The sequence below is a fragment of the Myxocyprinus asiaticus genome, chromosome 46, assembly GCF_019703515.2.
Source record: "Myxocyprinus asiaticus isolate MX2 ecotype Aquarium Trade chromosome 46, UBuf_Myxa_2, whole genome shotgun sequence".
NCBI classification, from domain to species: Eukaryota; Metazoa; Chordata; class Actinopteri; order Cypriniformes; family Catostomidae; genus Myxocyprinus; species Myxocyprinus asiaticus.
The window spans coordinates 18,549,735-18,574,398 of NC_059389.1; the positions used below are offsets into that span (position 1 = coordinate 18,549,735).

Sequence of the window (24,664 nt, forward strand, 5' to 3'; positions counted from 1 at the left end):
CCAATTCGACAGGGGTCTTGGACATCACACAAAAGCAAAGGTTTTCGGTTACACACCCATGATTAATTTATACTGCAACTGAAAGTATCTGATAACAGGAGGTTTACCAAGATAAAGTGAGTAGTATCAAAGTCCCTTTAAGGCAAGTCATGTCTATCGGCGGCCCAGTAAGGCCTCCGGGAAGCGAATTTCCAAAACGTAGCATTGCAGAGAATAAGTAATTTATATTCATGAAGAAAGCCATACCTGATTTGACGAATCAGTAATATTCATCAGGAAAGAGTTACTACCTGATTGGTCAGAGAAACTATTACCCAAACCTAACCCTTACCCTACCCCTAAACCTAACCTTTAACAACCAGGTGGTGCTTTTCTCATAAATATGTAATAGTCTTCCCCAGCCATCCTACGTTTCGTAAATCTGCCTCCGGGCAGCTTGCAGGACACTGCTTTCAATGGATACAGGTACAGCTCTACATCTACTTGAATGGGGAAAGACAGAAATCACCAAAACGGTTGGTCAAGATTATTAGCAAATAACATATTTCAAATAAAGCAATAAAAGCTGACAGCAGTTGTTTCATAAATTGGTCCAGCTAATGCGCATAAGCGTTCTCAATGAAAACTGAAAGGCAATGTCCCTATCAAAAAGGTGATTGGCTGTTTAACTGTAAGGTGGGACTTCCAGTCCTACAGTCGCCAGATTCAGCATTAAGATTTCTCCCATTCATAAGTTTTCCATTGACTCATCTCATCCTATACAATCTCTGGTAGTGTATGGCTGATCATGTGATTTCAACATGGCAGCCACCATGAAAGGGCGATGCATATTAAAGGAGTAGTTCACCCAAAAATGAAAATTCTCTCATCATTTACTCACCCCCATGCCATCCCAGATATTTAAGACTTTCTTTCTTCTGTAGAACACAAACAAAGATTTTTAGAAAAATATCTCAGCTCTGTAGGTCCTTACAATGCAAGTGAATGGTGACCAGAACTTTGAAGCTCCAGTGGCTCAAAAAGGCAGCATAAAAATAATCCAGTGGTTATATCCATATCTTCAGAATTGATGTGATAGGTGTGGGTCAGAAACAGATATATTTATGGTAAAAACGGACTTAATATTGCTCTGTTTTTCAACCACACATATCATATCGCTTCTGAAGATTTTACCACTGGAGTTTTATGGTTTACTTTTATGCTGCCTTAATGTACTTTTTGGATCTTCAAAATGTCGGTACCCATTCACTTGCTTTATATGGGATACTACAGAGCTGAAATTCTTCTAAAAATCTTTGTTTGTTTTCAGTGGAAGACAAAAAGTCATACACATCTGGGATGGCATGAGGTTGAGTAAATGAGATAATTTTCATTTTTGGGTGAACTATCCCTTTAAGTAGAATAAAACAGCTTTTTCTAAGCCATTGATAAGGCAGAAGTCTTCATCTCATTGGTACATTTTAAACATTTGTCAAAATTACTATTATTTTCTATTTATATAAATATTTATATAAAACTCTTTTTAATGTGGAAAAATCTTAATGCATCTTTAAAGTAAGATACACAGTAATAGACTCACCCGCTCTGCAGACTGTGCTGTCCCAAAGAAAATGGGTATGAAGGCCAGCCAGATGATACAGGTGGTGTACATGGTAAATCCAATAGGTTTGGCCTCGTTGAAGGTCTCAGGCACTCCCCTGGTCTTGATTGCGTAAACAGTGCACGTGACCATCAAAAGGATACTATACCCCAGTGAGCAGATAAGCGACAGGTCCGAGATATCGCACTTGAGTACTCCGCGGGCACTTTCAGGGTCCTGTGTGCGTTGCTCGCCATAATCCACAACGGTGTGTGGTGGGTCGGCCACAAACCAAACAAAAACACCCATTAACTGAACTGATATCAGACTAAAGGTGATGACAAGCTGGGAGGCGGGGCTAATAAAACGTGGCGCCGCTACCGAGCACTTGCCCTGCTCAAAGATCCGATGGATGCGGTTTGTTTTGGTTAGCAAAGCGGCATAGCTGAAACACATGCCTAGACCCAAGAAGATCCTACGAAAGGAGCAAACAGCGACTCCGGGTGCTGCAATCATTGGGAATGTGATGACGTAACATAGGAAAATTCCAGTTAGCAGTACATAACTCATCTCCCTTCCTGAGGCTCGTACGATAGGCGTGTCGTTGTAGCGTAAGAATGTTGCCACCACGAATGTAGTGGCAAGGATTCCCAGGATGGCAATGAAGACAGGCACCACAGCCCAGGGCGAGTGCCACTCCAGCTTTATAATGGGAATGGGCTGGCAGCCGGTGCGGTTTTGATCTGGACGTTGCTCGTACGGGCAGAGCTGGCATGTAAACTCACTGGCCTGGTAATGGTAGCCCTCGCAGCGTTCGCAGTGCCAGCAGCAGGCCACCCCCTTCACAACCTTCTTTCTCTCGCCGGTCTGACAGGGCAAGCTGCATACGGATGGGGGCAGGGATGAGTCAACACTCGCCCACTGCATGGCATCTATCTGAAGAGAGACAGCATTATCATATATTATTCTGGTAATTATCAAAAAACATTTACATAAAAAAAAATCTAAAACTTGTTTTATATGGTAGAAAGAAAAAGTATGTGAACCCTTTGGAATTAGCTGGTTTTCTGCATTAACTGGTCATAAAATGTGATCTCATCTTTATCAAAGCCACAAGAATAGACAAAACACAATGTGCTGATGCTAAAAACACACAAACATTTATACATTTTCATATCTTTATTGAAAACTCACAGTGTTGTGGAAAAAGTAAGTGAACTGCTAGGCTAATGACGTCAACAAAAGCTAATTAGAGTAAGGAGTTGGCAAACCTGGCATCCAGTTAAAGAAAAGAGATTGGAGGTGTGGGTCAGAGCCAGGGGCAGAGCTAGAGGGGGGGCGGCCACTCACAGCCGCACCTCTCAGTCCCGAGTGTCACTGTATCCACTCCCCTCCGCTTTTGTATCCATGTGCCTCCGACAATGATGAATCCCCCCCCCCCCCCGCCCCCTCCCGGCACTGCCCTTGGTCAGAGCTACTTTGACTTATAAAAAGCACTCAATCATTTTGAATTTGCTATTCACAATCAAGAATCGTTGCTTTGCATAAAGCTGGAAAGGGATAAAAATCTCGAAGAGCTTTGATATTCATCTGTCCATAGTTAGACAAACTAGTCTATAAATGGAGATGATTTAGTACTGTGGTTACCCTGTCTAGAAGTGTCCATCCAGCCAAGATGACTCAAAGGGCACATTGCAGAATGCTCAGTGAGGTAAAAAAAAGAACCCTAGAGTGACAGCTAAAGACTTGAAGGAATCATTGGAACTGTTTAACATCTCTGTTCATGAGTCGACTATACAGAAAACATTAAACAAGCATGGTGTCCATGGTAGGACAACACGGAGGAAGCCGCTGCTTTCCAACAAAAACATTGCTGTGCCTGAAGTTCGCCAAAGACGAGCTTGACACTCCACAAAGCTACTGGGAAAATGTTTTGTGGACTGATGAAACTAAGGTTGAATTGTTTGGGAAGAACACACAGCACTACATATGGTGTGAAAAGGGCACCACATACCAACATGAAAACATCATCCTAACGGTGAAGTACGGTGGAGGGAGCATCATGATTTGGGGATGCTTTGCTGCTTCAGGGCCTGGACCGCTTGCCATAATTGAGGGAAAAATTAATTCCCAAGTTTATCAAGATACTGTATCCTACAGGATAATGTCAGGGTGGCTGTGCGCAAGCTGAAGGTCAGTAGAAGTTGGGTAATGAAGTGACCATAAACATTTAATAAATCCACTACAGAATGGCTTCAAAAAAATAAAATCCACCTTTTGGAGTGACTCAGTCAGAGCCCAGACATTAACTTAATAAAGATGCTGTGGAATGACCTCGAGAGCCATTCACACCAAACATACTAAGAATATGGCTGAGCTGAAGCAGTTCTGTAAGGAAGAATGGTCCAAAATTCCTTCTGAAGTTTGTATAAATCTAATCCGCACCTACCGGAAACGTTTGGTTGAGGTATTTGGAGGATCGACTAGTTATTAAACTCAAAGGTTCACTTACTTTTTCCACGGCACTGTGCAGGTTTAATGGGATGTGCTCAATAAAGACATAAAAGATTATAATTGTTAGTGTGCTGTTAGCTTAAGCACGTTGTGCTTCGTCTACACTTGTGACTTTGATGAAGATGAGATCACATTTTATGACCAGTTAATGTAGAAAATGTCATGGTTACTTGTGTAACCTCCATTCCCTGATAGAGGGAATGAGATGTTGTGTCGATGTAGTGACACTAGGGGTCACATGTGCGAGCCCTAGACACCTCTGGTCTTTGATAAAAGGCCAATGAAAATTGGCGAGTGGTATTTGCATGCCACTCCCCTGGACATACGGATATAAAAGGAGCTGGCGTGCAACCACTGTGTTACGTGAACTGGCGGTGTGTGAAGGGCAGACAACTGTGTGCCTCGTAGCCAGCACACCAGGCTGACACGTAACATCCCCCAACATAGTTATGAGTGTCGAACGGCCCTTTGGGGACAAGTCGACTACTTAAAAGGTAGAGACAGGCTAGCCCAGTCGTGGCCTCTTTTCCCCTTCTTTTTTCCACTCCCTAAAAAGAGGGGGAATATCCGACTGGGCTGACCAGGTCTAGTCGGGGGGTGTCCCTCCCAAGGGGAGGACACCACGGAGACCACACCTCGCCCAGAGAGGGGGGGGGATATTTAAGTGGAAAATACGTCACATGGTCTTGCCGAGCTATGTCGGAAGTATGTCATGTGGAGAAGTTTCTTGGTAGATCCTACCCAACAGGGGAGGAATTACTACAAACATGGAGACTGTGGAAGAGGGGGCTCTGCCCAAGGAAGATGCAGTTTGCCAACAGGGAAACGAATTAGCAGAAGATATACATCGCATGGGGTTACCTTACAGGGAACCACCACATGCAGAGCACCTACCCCAGAACAGGGCTCTTAGTTAGCACGTGTACTGGGCCGGCAGCGAGTCTCTCCAAAAACTCGACTGCCACAGGGCTCGGAGGAAGTCAACCAGGGAACATAGTTTGTGAACACTACTGGGAATTAATGGCGTACGTCTTCAGCTCAGAGGAGGTGTGCAAGCGATCCACCCGGCCAGCTATCCCGGGCTTACACGCTTGTACTGCGTGCCACTACCCGGGACGAAACCGGTTCCACCTGGAGGTTGTAGAACCTTGCAAATGTGTTGGGTGTTGCCCAGCCCGCTGCTCTGCAAATGTCTATTAGAGAGGCACCCCTGGCCAGGGCCAGGAGGCTGCTACACCCCTGGTAGAATGGGCTCGTAACCCTACCGGGGGCGGCATGTCCTGGGCGTGATATGCCATGTTTGGAGACAGTGCTTCCTTTCTGCTGTGCACCAAAGCAGACAAAGAGCTGCTCAGAGATCCTAAAGCTCTGCGTGCGATCCAAATAGATGCGTAAAGTGTGCACTGGACATAGCTACGACAGGGCTGGGTCTGCCTCCTCCTGGGGCAGCACTCGCAGGTTCACCACCTGGTCCCTAAAAGGGGTTGTGGGAACCTTGGGCACATAGCCCGGTCGGGGTCTCAAGATCACGTGAGAGTAGCCCGGACCGAACTCCAGGCACATTTCGCTGACAGAGAATGCTTGCAGGTCTCCTACCCTCTTGATGGAAGTGAGCGCAGTCAGGAGTGCAGTCTTCAAGGAGATTGCCTTAAGCTCAGCTGACTTCAAAGGCTCAAAGGGGGCTCTCTGTAGACACTGAAGAACTACAGAGAGGCCCCATGAGGGAACAAGGCACGGTCTGGAGGGGTTCAGCCTCCTGGCACCTCTCAGGAACCTGATGATCAGGTCGTGCTTCCCTAAGGACTTACCGTCCACTGTGTCATGGTGTGCTGCTATAGCAGCAATGTACACCCTCAAGGTGGAAGGGGACAGCCGCCCTTCCATTCTCTCTTGCAGGAAGGAAAGCACCGATCTGACTGCGCATCTCTGGGGGTCTTCCCGTTGGGAAGAACACCACTTAGCGAACAGACGCCACTTAAAGGCATACAGGTGCCTCATAGAGGAGGCCCTAGTCTGAGTGATCATGTCTACCACCGCGGGTGGTAGACCGCTTAGGTCTTCCGCATCCCGTCCAGGGGCCAGACATGGAGATTCCAGAGGTCTGGTCACAGGTGCCAGATGGTGCCCCATCCCTGAGAAAGAAGGTCCTTCCTCAGGGGAATTCGCCGGGGGCTGTCGCGAGGAGCGTGAGGTCCGAGAACCACGTCTGAGTGGGCCAGTAGGGTACTACCAGGATGACCTGCTCCTCGTCCTCCCTGACCTTGCACAGAGTCTGTGCAAGTAGGCTCACTGGGGGAAACGCATATTTGCGCAGGCCAGGGGGCCAGCTGTGTGCCAGCGCATCTATGCCAAGAGGTGCCTCGGTCAGGGCGTACCAGAGCGGGCAGTGGGAGGATTATTGGGAGGTGAACAGGTCTACCTGTGCCTGTCCGAATCAACTCCAGATCAGCTGGACCACCTGAGGGTGAAGTCTCCACTCTCCCCTGAGGGTAACCTGCCGTGACAGCGCGTCCACTGCAGTGTTGAGGTCGCCCGGGATGTGAGTGGCTCGTAGCGACTTGAGGTGCTGCTGACTCCAGAGGAGGAGATGGCAGGCGAGTTGTGACATACAATGAGAGCGCAGACCGCCTTGGCGGTTGACATTTGCTACCATTGGCATGTTGTCTGTCCGAACTAACCCGTGCTTGCCCTGGATCAACGGCCGGAACCTCCGCAGGGCGAGCAGAATTGCCAGCAACTCGAGACAGTTGATGTGCCAACGCTGCCTCGGGCCCGTCCATAAGCGGGCGGCTGTGTGCCCATTGCAAACAGTGCCCCAGCCCTTTTGGAGGCATCTGTCATGACCACGATGCACCTGGAGACCTGCTCTAGGGGAACGCCTGCCCTTAGAAACGTGAGGTTGGTCCAAGGGCTGAAGAAGCGGTGACAGACCGGCGTGATGACCACGCGATATGTCCCGCGGCGCCATGCCCATCTCGAGACTTAAGTCTGAAGCAAGTGCTGAAGCGGTCTCATATGCATCAACCCGAGCGGGGTGGCCACCGTGGGGATGCCATATGCCCCAGGAGCCTCTGAAAGAGTTTCAGTGGAACCGCTGTTTTCTGTTTGAACGCCTTCAAACAGGTCAACACCGAGTGTGCGTGCTCGTTCGTGAGGCTGAGTTCAACTCCAAACTGAGAAATGAGATGCTCTGAACTGGGAGGAGCTTGCTCTTTTCCCAGTTGACCTGAAGCCCTAATCGGCTGAGGTGCAAGAGCACCAAGTCCCTGTGTGCACACAACATGTCCCGAGAGTGAGCTAGGATTAGCCAGTCATCGAGATAGTTGAGAATGCGAATGCCCACCTCCCTTAACGGGGAAAGAGCTGCCTCTGCGACCTTCGTGAAGACGCGAGGGGACAAGGACAGACCGAAAGGGAGGACCTTGTACTGATACGCCTGACCCTCGAATGCAAACCGGAGGAAGGGTCTGTGTCGAGGTAGAATCGAGACTTGGAAGTACGCGTCCTTCAGGTCTACCGCCGCGAACCAATCTTGATGCCGGATGCTCGCCAGAATGCATTTTTGCGTCAGCATCTTAAACGGGAGTCTGTGTAAAGCCCGGTTCAGTACTCGCAGGTCCAAGATTGGCCACAACCCACCGCCTTTTTTCGGTACGATGAAGTAGGGGTGTAAAACCCCTTCTTCATCTTGGCCGGAGGGACAGGTTCTATCGCACCCTTCTGTAGGAGGGTGGCGATCTCCGCACGCAAGGTAGCAGCGTTTTCGTCCTTCACCAAGGTGAAGTGGATACCATGCATCCAAGTTCCGCGCGAGGGGGATCAAAGGGACAACCTTGTCGGACGTACCGGCAGGTGGTGCCTCGCGGTGGGGCGGTGCTTGAGGTGCCACACCATGTCGTGGCCGTGCTGAGTCTAGGGACATCGAAGCACTTACCTGGTTCCTTGTGACCACCCCCGGAACAGCCTTGGATGGGGGAGGAAGAGGCCTGTCCTCGCAACCCGTGGAGACTGTCACATCGGAGGCAGATCTGTGCCACAGCTGGGCACGCAGGGGTGGAGAGACCGCCACTGGAGCGCCAATCCTGCAAAGGAAAAAAGGTGGATGGTGGTCGTGATGAAAGCCGTGCACACCAGGTATGTGACCCAGGGAAGGAGGAAACTCTTTTGCTGAACTGTTGGGTACCGCAGCCACTTGGGCATGTGGCAAAATCAAATGAAAAGGCAACAAAAGATACTCGACCTGGCCCTCCACCGGGGGATGGAGTGGTCTTCCTTCCAGCTCCAACGCAGTGGGTTTCGTCTACCCTGTGTCGCCCGTCTCTGGGGCGCTTTGAAGCCCTTTGTGGGTTCTTGGTGGCCGGCCGTGAGACGGGTGGCATCTGCTTCCTGCGGTGGGCTCCACGCTGGGGCTGGGCCAAAGTGGCGGGCTGCGGCGGAGCCGGTGCAGTCACCGCAGGGGGACACCCTTGGCGACGAGCAGACGGGGTGCGGGATCTTGAGCCACGCCGGGGCAGGATATGCCGGATAGCCTCCGTCTGCTGCTTCACCATCGAGAACTGCTGGGCAAAGCCCTCGACGGTGTCACCGAATAGGCCAGCCTGGGAGATAGGGGCAGCAAGGAACTGTGTCTTGTCGGCCTCACCCATCTCGACCAGGTTGAGCCAAAGGTGGTGCTCCTGGACCACTAATGTGCACATCGCCCACCCGAGAGACCGCGCCGTGACCTTCGTCACCCGGAGAGCGAGGTCATCGCCGAGCGCAGTTCCTGCATCAGATCTGGGGTGGAACTACCCTCGTGCAGTTCTTTTAGTGCCTTGGCTTGGTGGACCTGCAGGAGAGCCATGGTGTGCAGGGCAGAGGCGGCTTGTTCAGCAGCACTGTAGGCTTTGGCCGTCAGAGACGACGTGAACCTACAGGGCTTGGACGGGAGCTTTGGGCATCCGCGCCAGGTGGTGGTGCTCTGCGGGCATAGGTGCACCACGAGCACCTTATCCACTGGGGGAATCGCTGTATAGCCCCTGGCCGCCCCGCCATCGAGGGTAGTGAGGGAGGGGGAACTGAGAAATCGGGACCGGGCAGTAAAAAGTGCCTCCCACTATTTTGTCAGCTCTTTGTGCATTTCCGGGAAGAAAGGCACTGGAGCGGGGCGTGGCTGCTTTGAGCGGCGCCGCGAGCCCAGGAACCAATCATCGAGCCGCGAGGGTTCGGGGGAGAGCGGAGGGTTCCACTCTAGCCCAACGCTCGTGGCCGGACAGGAAAGCATGTCCGTCATTCCTGCATCAGCCTGTGACTGGGCAATCGTCCCCGAAGGGGGGAGCCCAGCTGAGGCATCTGCGTCCAACAGGACAAGCCTGCTCTCCAATGCTGCGCTCGAGAGCTCATCAGCTTCACGGGCTCCGAACAAGAGGTCGAACTCACCGTGAGACGAGCTGGCGGACTTATCCGGAAGCCCGATCGGGGCAGACGAGCGTGCTGGGAAATGGGAGGTCCGCGGGGTGATACCCGGCAGAGGCGGTCCCATTGGGGTGCCCAAATCGCCCCCAGTGCGAATGAGTGGTTGTATACCAGCTCCTTTTATACCCGTATGTCCGGGGGAGTGGCATGCAAATACCACTCGCCAATTTTCATTGGCCTTTTATCAAAGACCAGAGGTGTGTGATGTACACCCTAGTGTCACTACATCGACACTACGTCGAGTGAGTGACAGATAGGGAACCAGCTATTCCAAATGGTTTACATACTTTTTCTTGCCACTATATATATATATATATATATATATATATATATATATATATATATATATATATATATATATATATATATTAACTAGGTCTGTTCAGTGTAATTAATTATATATAAAAATAAAGTGCTAAATATTTACGCAATTAACCATGCCCTTGGACCATAATATACATTTTTCTGCGAACAGAGCAGCTTCAGCTTGAAGTACCACCTTCATGATTTTATGGGTCTCACTCAGAGGAGGGCAGAAAGTGACGCATGTGTACATAGAAGCGTCATGCGTCCTTAGAAAATCCTTTATAAAAAGTCTTGGACAGATTGACGAATTAAATTACAAAATGGATTGCTGTGGACTGAAGGCCAATGACAGGCTTGTTCAGTGGGGCAGATCTCTGCCTTCCCTAAGAAGGAGGAAGTGGGGACCGGGTGAACGGTTCACAAAAGAATTTAATTAAACACAGACACAACATAAGTGCTTTTCAGCACAATAACGCCAGCACACACACACAGCTCCATGTGACGCTCACACTGTTGACCTTCCCGGCCCAACGCAGACTCCCAACGCAACTCTCTCTCTCTCTCTCTCACCCGAACTGGCGTCTCCAGCTCCTCTTTATCCCTTTCTCGGCTGATTGGGATAATTCAGTGCCAGGCATCCATCCTCATGGCCCGGCCACGCCCTCCTCCTCATCACATTCAGTTATACAGTATAGAAATATACATATTGCCTTCTGAAGCCACTTTCTGTATTGCCTAATCAATACTTTACTTGTCTTACACAAAAATGTAATTAATTTTAATTATCTGAATAATTTGATTTATGCAGACTTTTATTTATTTATAATTATTTAAATATAATTATTTATTATTATTTAATCAATTTAATTATTTTTATTTGGTGGACTTTCTCTGCAAATATTGATATACACTTAATCATCATGAGATGTAATTAATTCAGTTAAAAAAATGTATTGATTGACAGCCCAAATTTTAACCAACTGTTCATTATTAAAATTTTTAGTGTACTGTATGTACAAAATTATTTCTAGCAGAATTTCCAAGTTTTTCTTTTCCATACAATGAAAGTGAAAGATGACCATGTGTAGAAGAGAAACCCAGCTCTGCCCTCTGAGTGACCCAGGTCTTGCTCATGCACTGATCACACAGGAAATCAGCCAATGGGGATTCAGCATCGGGTGCAAGAGCTCTATGTATGGAATAGGTGGGACTGAGCAGAGTTTTGGGATAGCCTCTCTTACTGATCATGCACCGATCACATGAAAGGACAGCCAATCAAAATGCAGCACTGGCCCAAGGATGCAGTGATGTAAACATTTGGGACTTGTTTATTCTCAGTTAGTCAGAGTCGTGAAGAGAGTCAAAGCTAGATTTTCCTGTCCATCCTTTCCATTCCCTTTGTTTACTTGTGTGCGTTCATGATTGAATGTAAGTGCTTATTCATCTTGTCTTTGATAGAGTCACTGTTGCTATTTATGTCTAGGATATATTTGTTGACTGTTAAATATCTAAATATAAGTTTAGGCAGGTTAGCGGAAGATTAGCGGACTCGCGGTGCACCAGTGTTGAACTAAAATAGGTGCTTATCAAGGAGACATAAATGTAACAGACATCATTCCATGCTACTCAAAATAATACGTGGCTAATTGGGTTTAATTTCTGCCTATTTATCATTGTGCTTTAGTTGTAATTGTCTGTTGAATGAAAAGTTTATTGTAATGTAAGTCTAAATGAATATTGTACACCATGTATACTCAGTTTTATGTTTACATGCCTGTAATTGCCTTTATATGCCTTTGCAAGCCTGGTAGTATATATGTGTATAGCAACACAGTGTTATCTGGAATTAAGTGTAATATCTACCATGTTATTATGTTTATTGTAGTTTGTTAATCTTATATATATTTTCTCTTCTTTTAGACCACACACACACACACCTTCAGATTTGTACGTAGCCTATACCCCTTGTAAATACTTGAAGGACATTAAAGATTTAAGTCTGGATTTCTGCCTCCGTGTCCTTACCGACACTCCATGGCGATGACCACATTTGCTTAAGAACCAGTTTACCCTCACCTACAAATTTGGTCCTTCGAGCCAGATCTGGTCATTACCATGGCAACCCCAGAGCACAATATTCCTATGTCTGCACCTGCCTCCACCCAGTGTCCACGCAGAGTAGATCAGAGGCCTGCTCACCTTGATGATTATGTGGTCAACTATGCTGGCAGACCCCCCATGCAGACTGTCAGACCCAAAGAAAGGGTAATGGTGACTTCTACCCCCATCACTTCTCTCCCACTAGTTGGAACAGCTAGTTAATCAAATGACCTTATGCTGCAGATTGTGAAGATAACAAGGCAGCAAAGCAAGACTGTAAAGCACCAGACAGAGCTTTTGGAGAGAGTCCTGCTACACAGCACTCCACAAGCATCACCCCAGTCATCACGAGCGTCATCACGGCATCAGACGCCTCGGACCCGGATCCTGCAATCAGTGGAGAGGGAACAGCCGAAACCTGATGCTAGCCCAAGTGATGTCAGCTCATACATTCCTCCCTGGCTGCAGTCTGCAAGACCCCAACCACAATTTGTTGAAGAATTGTCTGAAGTGCTGAGGAAAACCCAAGTCATGGGCCCTCATTTCCAGTCACCACCCCCTGTGGGCAGAGAATCTACCTTGTCCGAGCATCGGTATGCCTCACCATGCGGCACACTGGCATCAGAGCCCTGGATGAAGCCATTGCCACCTATCCCTGAACCAAAACTGAGCTGACCCACACAGTTTCCTTGCTACCAACAGCCACCACCAGATGCAACTCCAGTCCATAGCCAGTCTGTTTCAGAGACTGGGCCAATGCCACAGACCTCACACCCAGTTATAAGCTCCCAGCTTAATGCTGATGCAGTGCCCTATTTTCCTCCTCACATCCCACCATACTAGCTTCCTACAGGGCAAACAGACCACCATACTGCATGGAGCAGAAGAGGGGAAGGCCACAGCACCACCAGCCAAACCCAGTGTGGCCCGAACCAAAGCACCAACCAAGTTCAAAGCCATCTGCCCATACTGCAGTGCTGAACACTACCTCAGCCAGTGCACTGCATTTGCAGCACTAACTAAAGACCAAGTAACTGGATGGATTAAAGACAATAAACGGTGCTGGAGGTGTGCATGGCCCCATATGGCAAAGGACTGTGACCTCAAGAAACCCTGTCATCTTTGCCAAGGTAAACACCTTTCTGCACTCCACAACATCAATCAGCGGAAAGGTGAGGTCACCAATGAAGGCAGCACCCTTTACAACTCAACCACAGAGACTCTTTACCTAGACCAACCTCGCTGTGGTGGCAAAGTGTTTCTGAAGGTTGTAAAAGTCACCCTCCATCACCAATAGAGGGCTTTGGAAACCTTTGCAATACTTGATGATGGCTCAGAGCACACACCTCAGCTTAAGGGGAAGCCCAGAGCAGCTGAAGTTACGAACTGTGCATCAAGATATTAGAACACTGCATGGTACCTCCTTAACCTTTAGCTTATCCACCCCAAGTAACCCCCAGGAAAGGTTCACAATCCAGAGAGCCTTTACAGCAGACCAACTTGGACTAGCAGAGTACACCTACCCTGTGTGCGCCCTCCAAGACAGATACAGGCACCTCAGAGGGATACCCATAACCCTCTGTTTAAGGCACACCCTCTGCTCCTCATTGGTTCAGACCACACTGAGCTCATCACCCCAATTGAGCCAGTGAGACTGGGTCCACCTGGAGGTCCAGCAGCTGTCAGGACCTGTCTTGGCTGGACTTTGCAAGGCCCATCCAAGCACCTGAAGGAACAACTCCCAGTTTCACAGTGTCTGTTCACTTCCAGCTGCTCTCCATCAGCTGAACTGTGTTGTCAAGTCGAGAAGCTACGGCAGATGGACATCCTGCCTTACCATAGTGAAAAGTTGGTGATAAGGTCACAACAACACCAAGAAGCTTTGAATATGCTGGAGACACAGACTGTACGGATGAAAGTACATGGAGTTGCTCGACATTCCACCCCCCTTTTGCGAGTCAAACCTATACCTGTGTTACATGCTCCAAAGGAGGCTGTGATGTGCCATCTCCGCAGCATTGAACGCAGACTAGCAAAGAACACACTGTTAGCTAGCAAGTACCAAGAAGAGATCCAGAAACTGAAGGAAGCTGGCTATGCCATTAAGATATCACCTCAGGAAGCAGCCTTGTCTGAGGAATCATGGTATCTGCCTCATCATATCGTAACACACAATGGGAAACACAGAGTGGTTTTCAATTGCTCATACACCTACAATGGGCTGAATCTCAATAAACTGTTGTTACCTGGACCTACATTGGGGCCTTCCCTCCTGGGAGTGTTAATCCTTTTCAGAGAACACCAAGTGGCCATAAGTGGAGACATTAAGGGAATGTTTCACCAGGTCCGCCTCCTCCCCAAAGACAAACCCCTTCTAAGGTTTTTATGGTGGGACCTAAAGACTGAGCAACCACCTGATGTATACGAGTGGCAAGTCCTTCTATTCGGCACAAACTGCAGCCAATGTTGTGCGACCTTCTCCGTACAAAGACACGTCTTCACCCACTGTCAGAAGGGTGACAAAACACGGCAGTCAGTTGAATGCTGTTTTTATGTCGACAACTGTTTACAGATCACTGCATCTTCAGTTGAAGCTCATGAGCTGATTGATGAACTAAGGTCCCTGCTAGCATCAGGTGGATTTGAAATCCAACAGTGGGTGAGCAATGAAGCTTTAGTTGTTAGCCATCTCCCTAAAGAGGCCAGATCAGAGAGCACCGAGTTGTGGATCTCCCACTGTCAGGCAGACCCCCAAGAAATGACCCTTGGACTAAGCTGGCACTGTGTACCTGACACCCTTCATTACTGCCATCATCCACTAGCCTACCAGGAGGTAACAATGAGAAACATATACCAGGTCCTCACCACTCAGTATGACCCCTTAGGCTTCATACTTCCGTTCACCACCAGAGCCAAGACAATTGTAGGTAAAGGAATGAGAGTAGGATGATCTACTTCTCCCCTCTGAACTCTGAAGCCAAACTGGAGCACCTACCTCTGATCACCATACCTCGGTGTATGTGTCTGCTACACTAGATATGCCAGGAGTACAACAAGAACTCCACATCTTCTGCGACGCATCTGAAGCAGCCTATGGGTCAGTGGCATACCTCCGTACTGAGCACCAAGGAGGGATGGAGCTGGCATTCATCCTGGCCAGATCCAGAGTGTCTCCCAAAAGGCAACAATCAATACCTAGGCTGGAACTCTGTGCTGCACTCACTGGAGCACAGCTAGCCAAGCTACTCCATAGTGAAATCTCATTAGAGATTAGGAGCACATTCCTATGGAGTGACTCAACAACAGTACTCACCTGGCTGAAATCAGAGTCCTGCAGATTCAAAATGTTTGTGGGAACAAGAGTAGCTGAGATCCAAGAACTAACTGAGGGTCACTGTTGGCGCTATGTGAATTTGGCCAACAATGCAGCAGATGTCATCACACGTGGCAAGACTTTGCTTGAATTATCACAGCCCAACAGATGGAGTAAGGGGCCTCACTTCCTCTACCTACCACCTGAGTCATGACCAGAAAGCTCTGCCACTGGACTCATGGAGGACCCCAATGAACTCCGCAACACAAAGTTTTGTGGTGTCATTGTGGTGGATACTGGATCATCAGTGCCAGTTGCCAACCAGTATTCAACTTTCGAAGAACTCTTAGAGGCAACTTGCAGGTCCCAGCATGGGGCGGTGGGGGGCACAGGTGACCCAGGTGCACAAGAGTATCAGCAAGCAGAAACTAGCTTATTAAGGCAAGCCCAGTTGGACAGTTTTCCCGAGGAGTATCAGGCCATCATGATTGATAAGCCTATCTCCTCATCCAGCTGTCTACTTACACTTTCACCAGAATTGGATGAAACAACTGCACTCATCCGTGTGGGGGCTCAACTGCGCCAAGCTACAGACCTGGGCATTAATACTAAACATCCCATAGTTCTGGATCCAAAACATCCTATCACCCCTCCTTATTAAACAGTTTGACAACAAACTCTGCCATCCTGGTCCAGAATGGGTCTTTGCAGAAATTCGAAGAACTTTCTGGATTCTTAGAGGAAGAGAAGCCATACAACACCACCAGCATTCCTGCATTGAATGCCAAAAATGGAGGGCAAAACCCAAAATTCCAAAGATGGCAGAACTCCCTGCAGCTCGACTCGCTTTCCTTGCTTTGGCCCATTTCTGGTGAAACGAGGGGTGAGCAATGAAAAGAGGTGGGGCAACATTTTTAAGTGTATGACCACCCGCTGTGTCCATCTGGATCTGTTGAGTAATATGGATGCAGACTCCTTCCTGTTGGCTCTTAGGCATATGATTGCTTGAAGAGGAAGTCCCTTTGAAATTCTGGCTGATCAGGGCACCAATTTCCGAGGGGGAGATAGAGAGTTATGTGAAACCTTCAATGCCATGAATCCAGATCATCAAAACCAACTAGCCAAACAGAAAATACGGTTCCATTATAACCCCCCAAATGCTCCACATTTCGGAGGTATGTGGGAGCACGAAATCCACTCAAAAAGGCTGCCCTTTATACCACAGTAGGGTCCCAGGTACTCACAGAGGAAGTCCTCAGAACACTTCTCATAGAGGTTGTGTCCATACTCAATGCGAAACCACTGGGGTATGTCTCCTCTGATGTGGCAGATCCAGATCCAATGACTCCAAACTACCTGTTGATGGGGCGGCCAGATGCATCTCTACCGCAAGTAGTTTATCCAGAGTCAGAGATGCTTAGTCGGAGGAGATGGTGCCAATCACAGGTATTGGCAGATCAGTTTTGGACCAGCTTCATTAAGAATTACCTGCCCACCTTACAGCCACGGCAAAAGTGGACAAGTGACCCCAGTAACCTCACAACTGGGACCACTGTAATGATATTAGACCACCAGCTTCCTCGAGCCCTATGGCCTGTGGGCAGAGTGACAGCTATATAGACATCATTCCATGCTACTCAAAATAATACATGGCTAATTGGGTTTAATTTCTGCCACACAGTATTATTTGGAATTAAGTGTAATATCTACCATGTTATTATGTTTATTGAAGTTTGTTAATCTTATATATATTTTCTCTTCTTTTAGACCACACACGCACCTTCAGATTTGTATGTAGCCTATACTCCTTGTAAATACTTGAAGGACATTAAAGATTTAAGTCTGGATTTCTGCCTCCTTGTCTTTACCGACACTCCATGGCGATGACCACATTTGCCTAAGATCCAGTTTACCCTCACCTACACCATGGCTATCAAGCTAGATTTTCAGTGAATAATTACTTAAATTTCAGTCTGTTCCTCACACATAGCTATCATATGGCTTCGGAAGACTTGAATTATAGCATGTAATTTATATGAAATAATCTTATGGGGCTTTTTTTATTTCATTTTGTAGCTTGAAAACTCTGGTCCCCATCCACTTTTGTTACATGGAAAAGAACAGCTCTGACATTCTGCTTGACTTCACCTTTAATGTTCCATGGAAGAAAGAAAGCCATTAGGTAAAAAAAAGAAAGTCATAGAATGACAAGCATTTGAGTAATTTTGTTTGAATTTAAGTTTTGGGGGTTTTGACATCCAGAAAGTGTCAAAATACTTTTTTAAAAACCTAGTAACAAAACTCATCAAGACTTCATCAGTCGAGAGCACTTGGATATGAATATTAAAAGATAAGATCAACAGTTTGTTTTGAAGCTATATGACAGCAGTACAGTTTTTGTGTTTAAATATTTATATATATGTATGGGACACAGGAGGCTTTTGACAGATAAAAAGCACTGTATGGGGTTCAGGGATATCCCCTGAGAGAACATTTATACAAATTTAAAAGTCTGAATTGACCATTTTTATATTTTCCTTAAAGTGAGAATCTATTAATAACAAAAAACAATTTACATAACAACAGAAAATAAACAAAAATCTGTTTGTTTATTATGAAAGTCTGTAACATGCTGATTAATAAAGCTAAATTTAGATGGAAAAAACTTTATAGTCTAAAGGCGCCATGTTAACATTTCTGATGTTAAAATAACCACACCTGCAACTCAAACACAGTAAATTAGGCTTTATGAGGCACCTCATGTCTATAGTTGGGACTGGGGAGAGAGGCAACGCGCACGCTATGCGCTTTATTCCCGCACCAGAGAGAAATATTTCTCTCTAGTGCTGAACGTGCTTTATTCCCACTCCACGCGTTTATATACTACATATGCTTATACAATCACTTTGCCAGGTGTCAGATAACTAGCACAAAGATTTAAAGCTCGGTCCAGATTTAAATGTCCTTAGGTCCGGATCCGGACTGGAGTCCGCCTATTGAGTACCCTGGTCTAGACCATAATCATCATTACAAAATTAATAACCATTTTAAATAACCATAAATAACCATAACCATAACCATGTCGCCTCTAAAATATCTGTTCCTTTTAGATAAAACATCAAAGTCACTCCTTACATCTAAATGCAGCAGATCCGTCCAGGTGCCGATGATTCTGTACTCTGCTGACCTGTTGGTTATCTGATACTGATAGATGTCATAACGTCCAGGGGCATCTCCATTCTCATTAAACACAACAGGGGTCTTGGCACTTCCTGTTCAAAGAGATGAAACAGAATTATGATTGACATTACTCTAACATTTCTCTATTGTGCCAATATTGGATCAGATGTCTTTGGCTACATAATCACCCACGATCGAGATGAATCGGTAATACATTACTGGAGACATAAAAGCATCAGCATTTTTGCATGAACAAAATAAGCATAATGTTCTGGATCCATTCACAATAAATTACAGTCAATGATAAACTAAAACTGAAGTCTGTGTCATTGTCTAAAATTAACTCACTTAACCACTAACAAGGCATGAGTGGATCTTCAATTTGTTATTTGTTACTATTAGAACTAACAATTTAACACATAATTTAGTACAAATAATTATTAAAAACAAATGAGTAAGGAGCCGTTTACACAGGACGCATTCTCGTGATCAAAAACAGCTAGACGGAACAGAACGCAAAGGTCTCAAAATAAATGTTGAACTGTTTTTAACTAGGGCTTTAAATTGATTAAAAAATGTTGACTAATTCATTGCACAGTTTTCTGCAATTAATTGCGAACAATAATAAACAATAAAATATAATCATACATTTTTAATGTATGAGTTAATTAGACACATTTTTACAGATAGAAATCTTTGATACAAGTATATGTATACATGCCATATAATCAGTAGACTTTTTTAATAATAGGATCAAATGGGCATTTTAAATATATATCAAGCTTTATTGGCAAGATAAATACATTTCCAATGCTTTAATAGACACAATACAGTACATACAGATATAAAACAAATTGAATGCTTTTATCTGCTAAAGTTTAAAATCTCGAAACTATAATTTTTTTCTGGCTGTCGTTCAATCTCTATCGCACACACGCTGGGTCTCTCCTGTACAGTTTTGCTTTTGACACTTGTTCAGAAGACAGTGAATGAGTGTTTTTGGGTGATGCGAAGGGATACAGCAGCTTGCCCATATCTCTCCCACACTTGGCTCACCGCTTGCGAGTGAATTCTCCATTCTCCGTACAATAAATCCGCTCCTGTGTTTATTATGCCCGTAATTAATAAGCATTCACTGCAACACACAATCAGTTTCTGTGCTAGGATGCACAGTCTATTCAAGCATGTACCTCCTAAAAATGTATATTTAAAATTTTTAGCCACAGGAAGAGAAAACATTTGTGAAGTTTCAGGAAGTGAAAGAAATGGATATTGCATTGGTGGGTTAATTTTTTGTAACGTGTCAAACAGTCAACTATTAATCGCAGAAATTAGCATGTTCAATTTCCCAGCCCTATTTTTAATTTGACATGACGTCATTAAAACATGGCTCTCATGATGCGAGACACAAAAAAACTGTTAAATATGTCCTTTTTTTCACATACTGTACAGTATGTACTTAGACCAACATTTTAACTGACAAATTTTAATTTACAAACTCAATTGTGAAATGGATTGCCGTGAACTGTAGGCCAGTTATAGGTTCAATTAAATTGAAATAAAACAAATAATATATTGACTTCCTAAGCCGCTTTTTGGTATGTCTTTTCAATGCTTTACTCGTCTCCCAAAACAGTACATCTTTGAATTATCTTCATTTAGGGGCTTTTCTCAGCAAATATTGGTATGCGATTATTTGCAATTATATTTGCAATTGACATCCCTAGTTATTATACTACATCATTCTATCATTATGAAACCCTGATGAGTTTTCTCAGGCCTACAGCAGTTGTCTCAGATGAACAATATCAGTAGCATACAGACCGGCTTGTGAAGGGGGAGAGATTGTATCAAATGAGCTTCTCTCGAGATGGGGGTCATGCACTATTAAAACACCTGCATACAGTCAGCAGTGGAGCAGGCCTGGAGGACTCCACAGGAAAAACAGCGTGCTGCTATGACACACCTCAAGCCACAAAATAATCTGAATACTCATTCAGAGTCTCACGCACTACACACACATTATCCTTTAAGATGTAGCATTACCGCATGCCAGACAGCAATACCAAACGAGCCAATTAATTGGCAAGGTTAGGGCTGACAAATAACATGAAATGACTAATAAAAACAAGTCGACAACATCAAGTTTTCCCTAAATAGGTCTACTGAATTTTCTAGAAAAGGCTTGTTTACTTGGAGAAAACATAATACTACCAAATAAATATAATTGTAAAAAAAATTATAAATTTACAAAATTAAAACAAAATCACAAAATTTAAAGGTAAAATATGTCATTTTTTTTATGTTAAAATACTTTCCAGAAAAGTTCTATAATTCCGTTCTAAAAAAAAATCTTCAAATTTCAGTATAAGCAGTTCATCTGATAAAATCTGCTCCTATAGCATCTTAACATTGATCAACTACAGCAGCTCTGTCATGTCAATCAGCATGCACCTTCTGTCTGCTGTGAATGTGAATCAACATCCATCTTGTAAATCCTGTAAATACATTTATGCTACCGCTGCACTTCTGTGTAAACACAGTATTTTCATCTTAGATGTGGCTTCTATGCAGTGTAAAAACCCAATTTATTACATTTCACCACAATATAATTGGTTCATACCTTCACGAGGGGGCCACCGGGGCTGATTAGGTGTCCCGAATGCCAAATCAGATCACTCACTGTCCCTCAAAAAAATTGTCTGTACTTGGGATGTCAAAAGTACTGGTACTTCGGTACTGAGTCTATCCTATCTATACTTGCAGGATAAATGCAGTCTAATACACCTGCCGCTGTTAGGTATGTCACAATATTAATCAAACAACAATAGCAAGACAACAAGAAAACCATTCACTGCTCTTGGCTGGATAACTTTAGTAGCTTTAAAAAAGCATTAATTTCTAATAATGATACAGTGAAGACTATACCAGTATTTTAAGTAGTTTTATGTTACATTTCATTACATTTTTATAAAGGTTTAATTGAATACTTGATACTGCTGTCACTGATAGGCCCACCTGAAAAACTAAGCACTGTTTTATTAATTTGTATCTTTGTTCTACTGTTTTTATTTGTTCTATTGCTTATAATTTGTTTCTTTGTTCTTATTCTTTATTACTGACTGTTTACTTGAACTTGAAACAATGTTTACATTTATAAAGCAAATTTAAAACAAATCTTCAACCAAATAATAGAATCACAAGAAGCATCGTGAATTATGTAATCGAATTAAAAACAAAGGAAAACTATTGATTTAAAGTTGTTGATTATAAGTATACAATCAATATATTTAAAGTATAGTGCAAAATATTCAGATATATACACATGCATCATACGCAGTGCATCATGGGAGTGGGCTGCTGCCATTCTCTGATTGGTGGCTCTTTGTTGCTGGAGCATGGGTAGAGTAATTCTTCACCAGGAATTCCACAATTAACCTTGTGTGACCCCGCGTACACATGTGTGGACATTGTATTTTGGCTTCGCTATAAGCAAGACATAATTTAAAGTCATTTAAACCAACTGATCTCAGTTCAGGAGACTCTGTGCTGTCAGTAATAGGTTAAACTTTTGATGTACGGAGTCATGTGACAAAAAAACATGGTGCCGTTCACAGTGGAGTTTGTCTTTGGGAGAAACGTTTTTACATTGAAACCAGACTGAGTCAAAAGATTAGAGTCTCTTGTTTCATCCAATATGCCATTTTTTTATTTTTATTTGAGCAATCTATCACGAAATGTCATTGTAACGAAGTTCAATGGAAAGGAGGATGCGAGAACCAGCTTGACAATATAAATAATAATTTAATAATAAACTTAAAGAAAAAGACAAACACATGCCGGGCAGCTGCCCGTAACTCTCTCTCCCCGGAACTGGCGCCTCCGGTCGCCTATATCCCTCTCGAGGGCATGATTAGCCGGATTAGGGGCCGGGTGTGCAGCATCACGTCCCTGCCACACTCCTCCCTCCTCCCTGCCACAGTCACGCTGCTAAACACAGTGCACACTAATGTATACTTTAGAACATTTTTTCCTTAGAAATCCTATATTCACTGTGCATTTTCACATTGAGAATCAATGGGTTCACCCAAATGCTGGAAAATTTACCTTTCAGAGGCTTTATATATAGTTAGGATGAAAATAAGGTGCATTTGAACTGTTCTGAGGCCAGTGAAGACAGACAGCACACTGGAGGTTAAGTCATTCACTAAATAGGGAACAAGGGAGTATCCTATAACTCTCAAGTGCATTCATCCCTAACATCTGGTCAAAAGTTCAGTTTCAGGCTGCCGATGATGTTTGGACCACTTAACATGTTTGGCAGACATGGGAGAATGGTAGTCACTACATAGATTCAGAATTTATCATGTATAATTGTATTTTAACATGGTTGGCATTGATTGGATGATGCTGGCCATTACTTTGAATCAGAATTAATTATGCTAATTTCTGATGTAATGTCTGAAATGTCTCAAAAGCATAAATAACCAACACTCCTGGAAACACAATAAAGCATTTGATGGAAAAAATCTGACTTTCAATAGCTTAGTATTATTTAAAATTTCACAACTTAGTCCCGGTGTCCACATATGTGCACATCCATTTTTAGGAAAACTATGTGCTCTAGAATTTTATGTGTTTAATTAGGTGCTACTAGTTGCAAATCAAAAAGGGAAATAGAAAATGCACACAGCAGTCATGCTCGGGTTTCAGGAGGTTAAACAGTTTTTTCCTCTAGAACCTGACTGTTGTGCTCTATTGTCATTTTACAATGGCTCATCTAATCAGAATTTAGAGTCAGAACTACCTGTTTTATAATATTAGTTTTTGCTGTGGTATTGAGAATTATGAAATTTGAAAGAAATTGGTACCGACCTCTACAATTTTAATATAGTGACACCCCTAGTTTGAGTAATGCTTCTGTTTTTGCTGTAATACAAAAAATCTGAACCAATCCAGATTCTGCAGCATGTCTTGACCAACACAGAGGTGGTGGAAACCTCTTCATCTTAATGCAGGACACTGATCAATCTCCAATCAACTACTTGATTGCAGTCTCTTGTTCATGCAATCCAAATGCCTCGTACAAAGACTGAGAAAATACGGAGGTAATGATTAGAGGGTGAAGGAGATGTTTTGATTAAGCCAAGTCTCAGTTTAATCACAGGTTAGACCTCATCGTCGTGACTTGCAATTAGACAGTCGTAATTCAAAGTGGCCTGTGGAAAAACAGAACATGGAGAGGCAACGTGTCAGTAATGAACGAGTTGTTTATGGGCAGCGTATTGGCACAAGTTTCGACGTGATCCCGGCATTACTTTTCACAGTACATGCATTGCAAATCATCTCCAGTGGAGTGAATCACTCCTGTGAACTGCCTGAAGATGTATCTCATTATAACACACCAAAGCTAATATTCAGCATCAACAATGATTCAGCTCAAGTGTGCTGTATTTAAAGAGAACAAAGTTCAGTTGAGTGTCTGGGATAGAAGATCAAAAACATAAATCATGATGGCATTTGGTAAAAGTACAGTTGCAACACATAAGATGTACTCATGTAAAAGTAAACCATTTTTTAACTGCTTAATAAAGTACAATTCCTAAAAAAAACTACTTAATTACAGTAACAAGAGTATTTGTAATTTGTTACTTTACACCACTGGTCAATAGTAGTGTTTGGGACAGAAGATCATAAACACAAGTCATAATGACATATGTGATGTGATGTATCAACAAAAAAGCAAGTGGCCAGCCAGGTGCATGTCACTTGTGAGGTCATTTCTTGGCATCTTTATTTGTGTTGTTTCATACTGACTAAGTTTGTTTTCTGGGACATGATGACAGGTGGTGCGCTAAGGGGTCGATGAGTTGATGCATGCATAGATATGACTCAAGCAAAGTCTCAGCCCTGATTATTATGGCCAGACTCACAATTCCCTTATGTTAGAAGTGGGCTACTTTCAAACTGCTAGATCTAAGGTAATTTCCTGCAAGGGAAAGCAACAACCTGGCAGTCTCGAGGGAGACTCATACTAATAGCTATTTGATGGAGCTCATGCTCAAGTGGTGTGCTTGGCGGCTCTCTTACGTTAAAAGCTAACCTAATCAATAGAAGTTGAATGCTCAATATGCTCACTCCATTCGAAACAGCCTCAGTAAATGGTAAATAAGACAGTTTTGGCTCTTAGGAGGGCATTCAGTCATGTAGACTAGAGA

The 24,664-nt window shown here is 44.5% G+C and overlaps 1 protein-coding gene across 1 annotated transcript in view; it reads right to left on the minus strand.

The window, feature by feature from the left end:
* Window positions 1-24,664, minus strand: part of grm8b (glutamate receptor, metabotropic 8b) — a 254,050-nt gene that overhangs the window by 18,106 nt on the left and 211,280 nt on the right. The window contains exons 8-9 of the mRNA XM_051690429.1: window positions 18,402-18,538; window positions 1,580-2,515 (exon numbers count right to left, since the gene is read on the minus strand). Coding sequence (XP_051546389.1) covers window positions 1,580-2,515; window positions 18,402-18,538 — 1,073 coding nt within the window. The remainder of the gene's footprint in view (window positions 1-1,579; window positions 2,516-18,401; window positions 18,539-24,664) is intronic.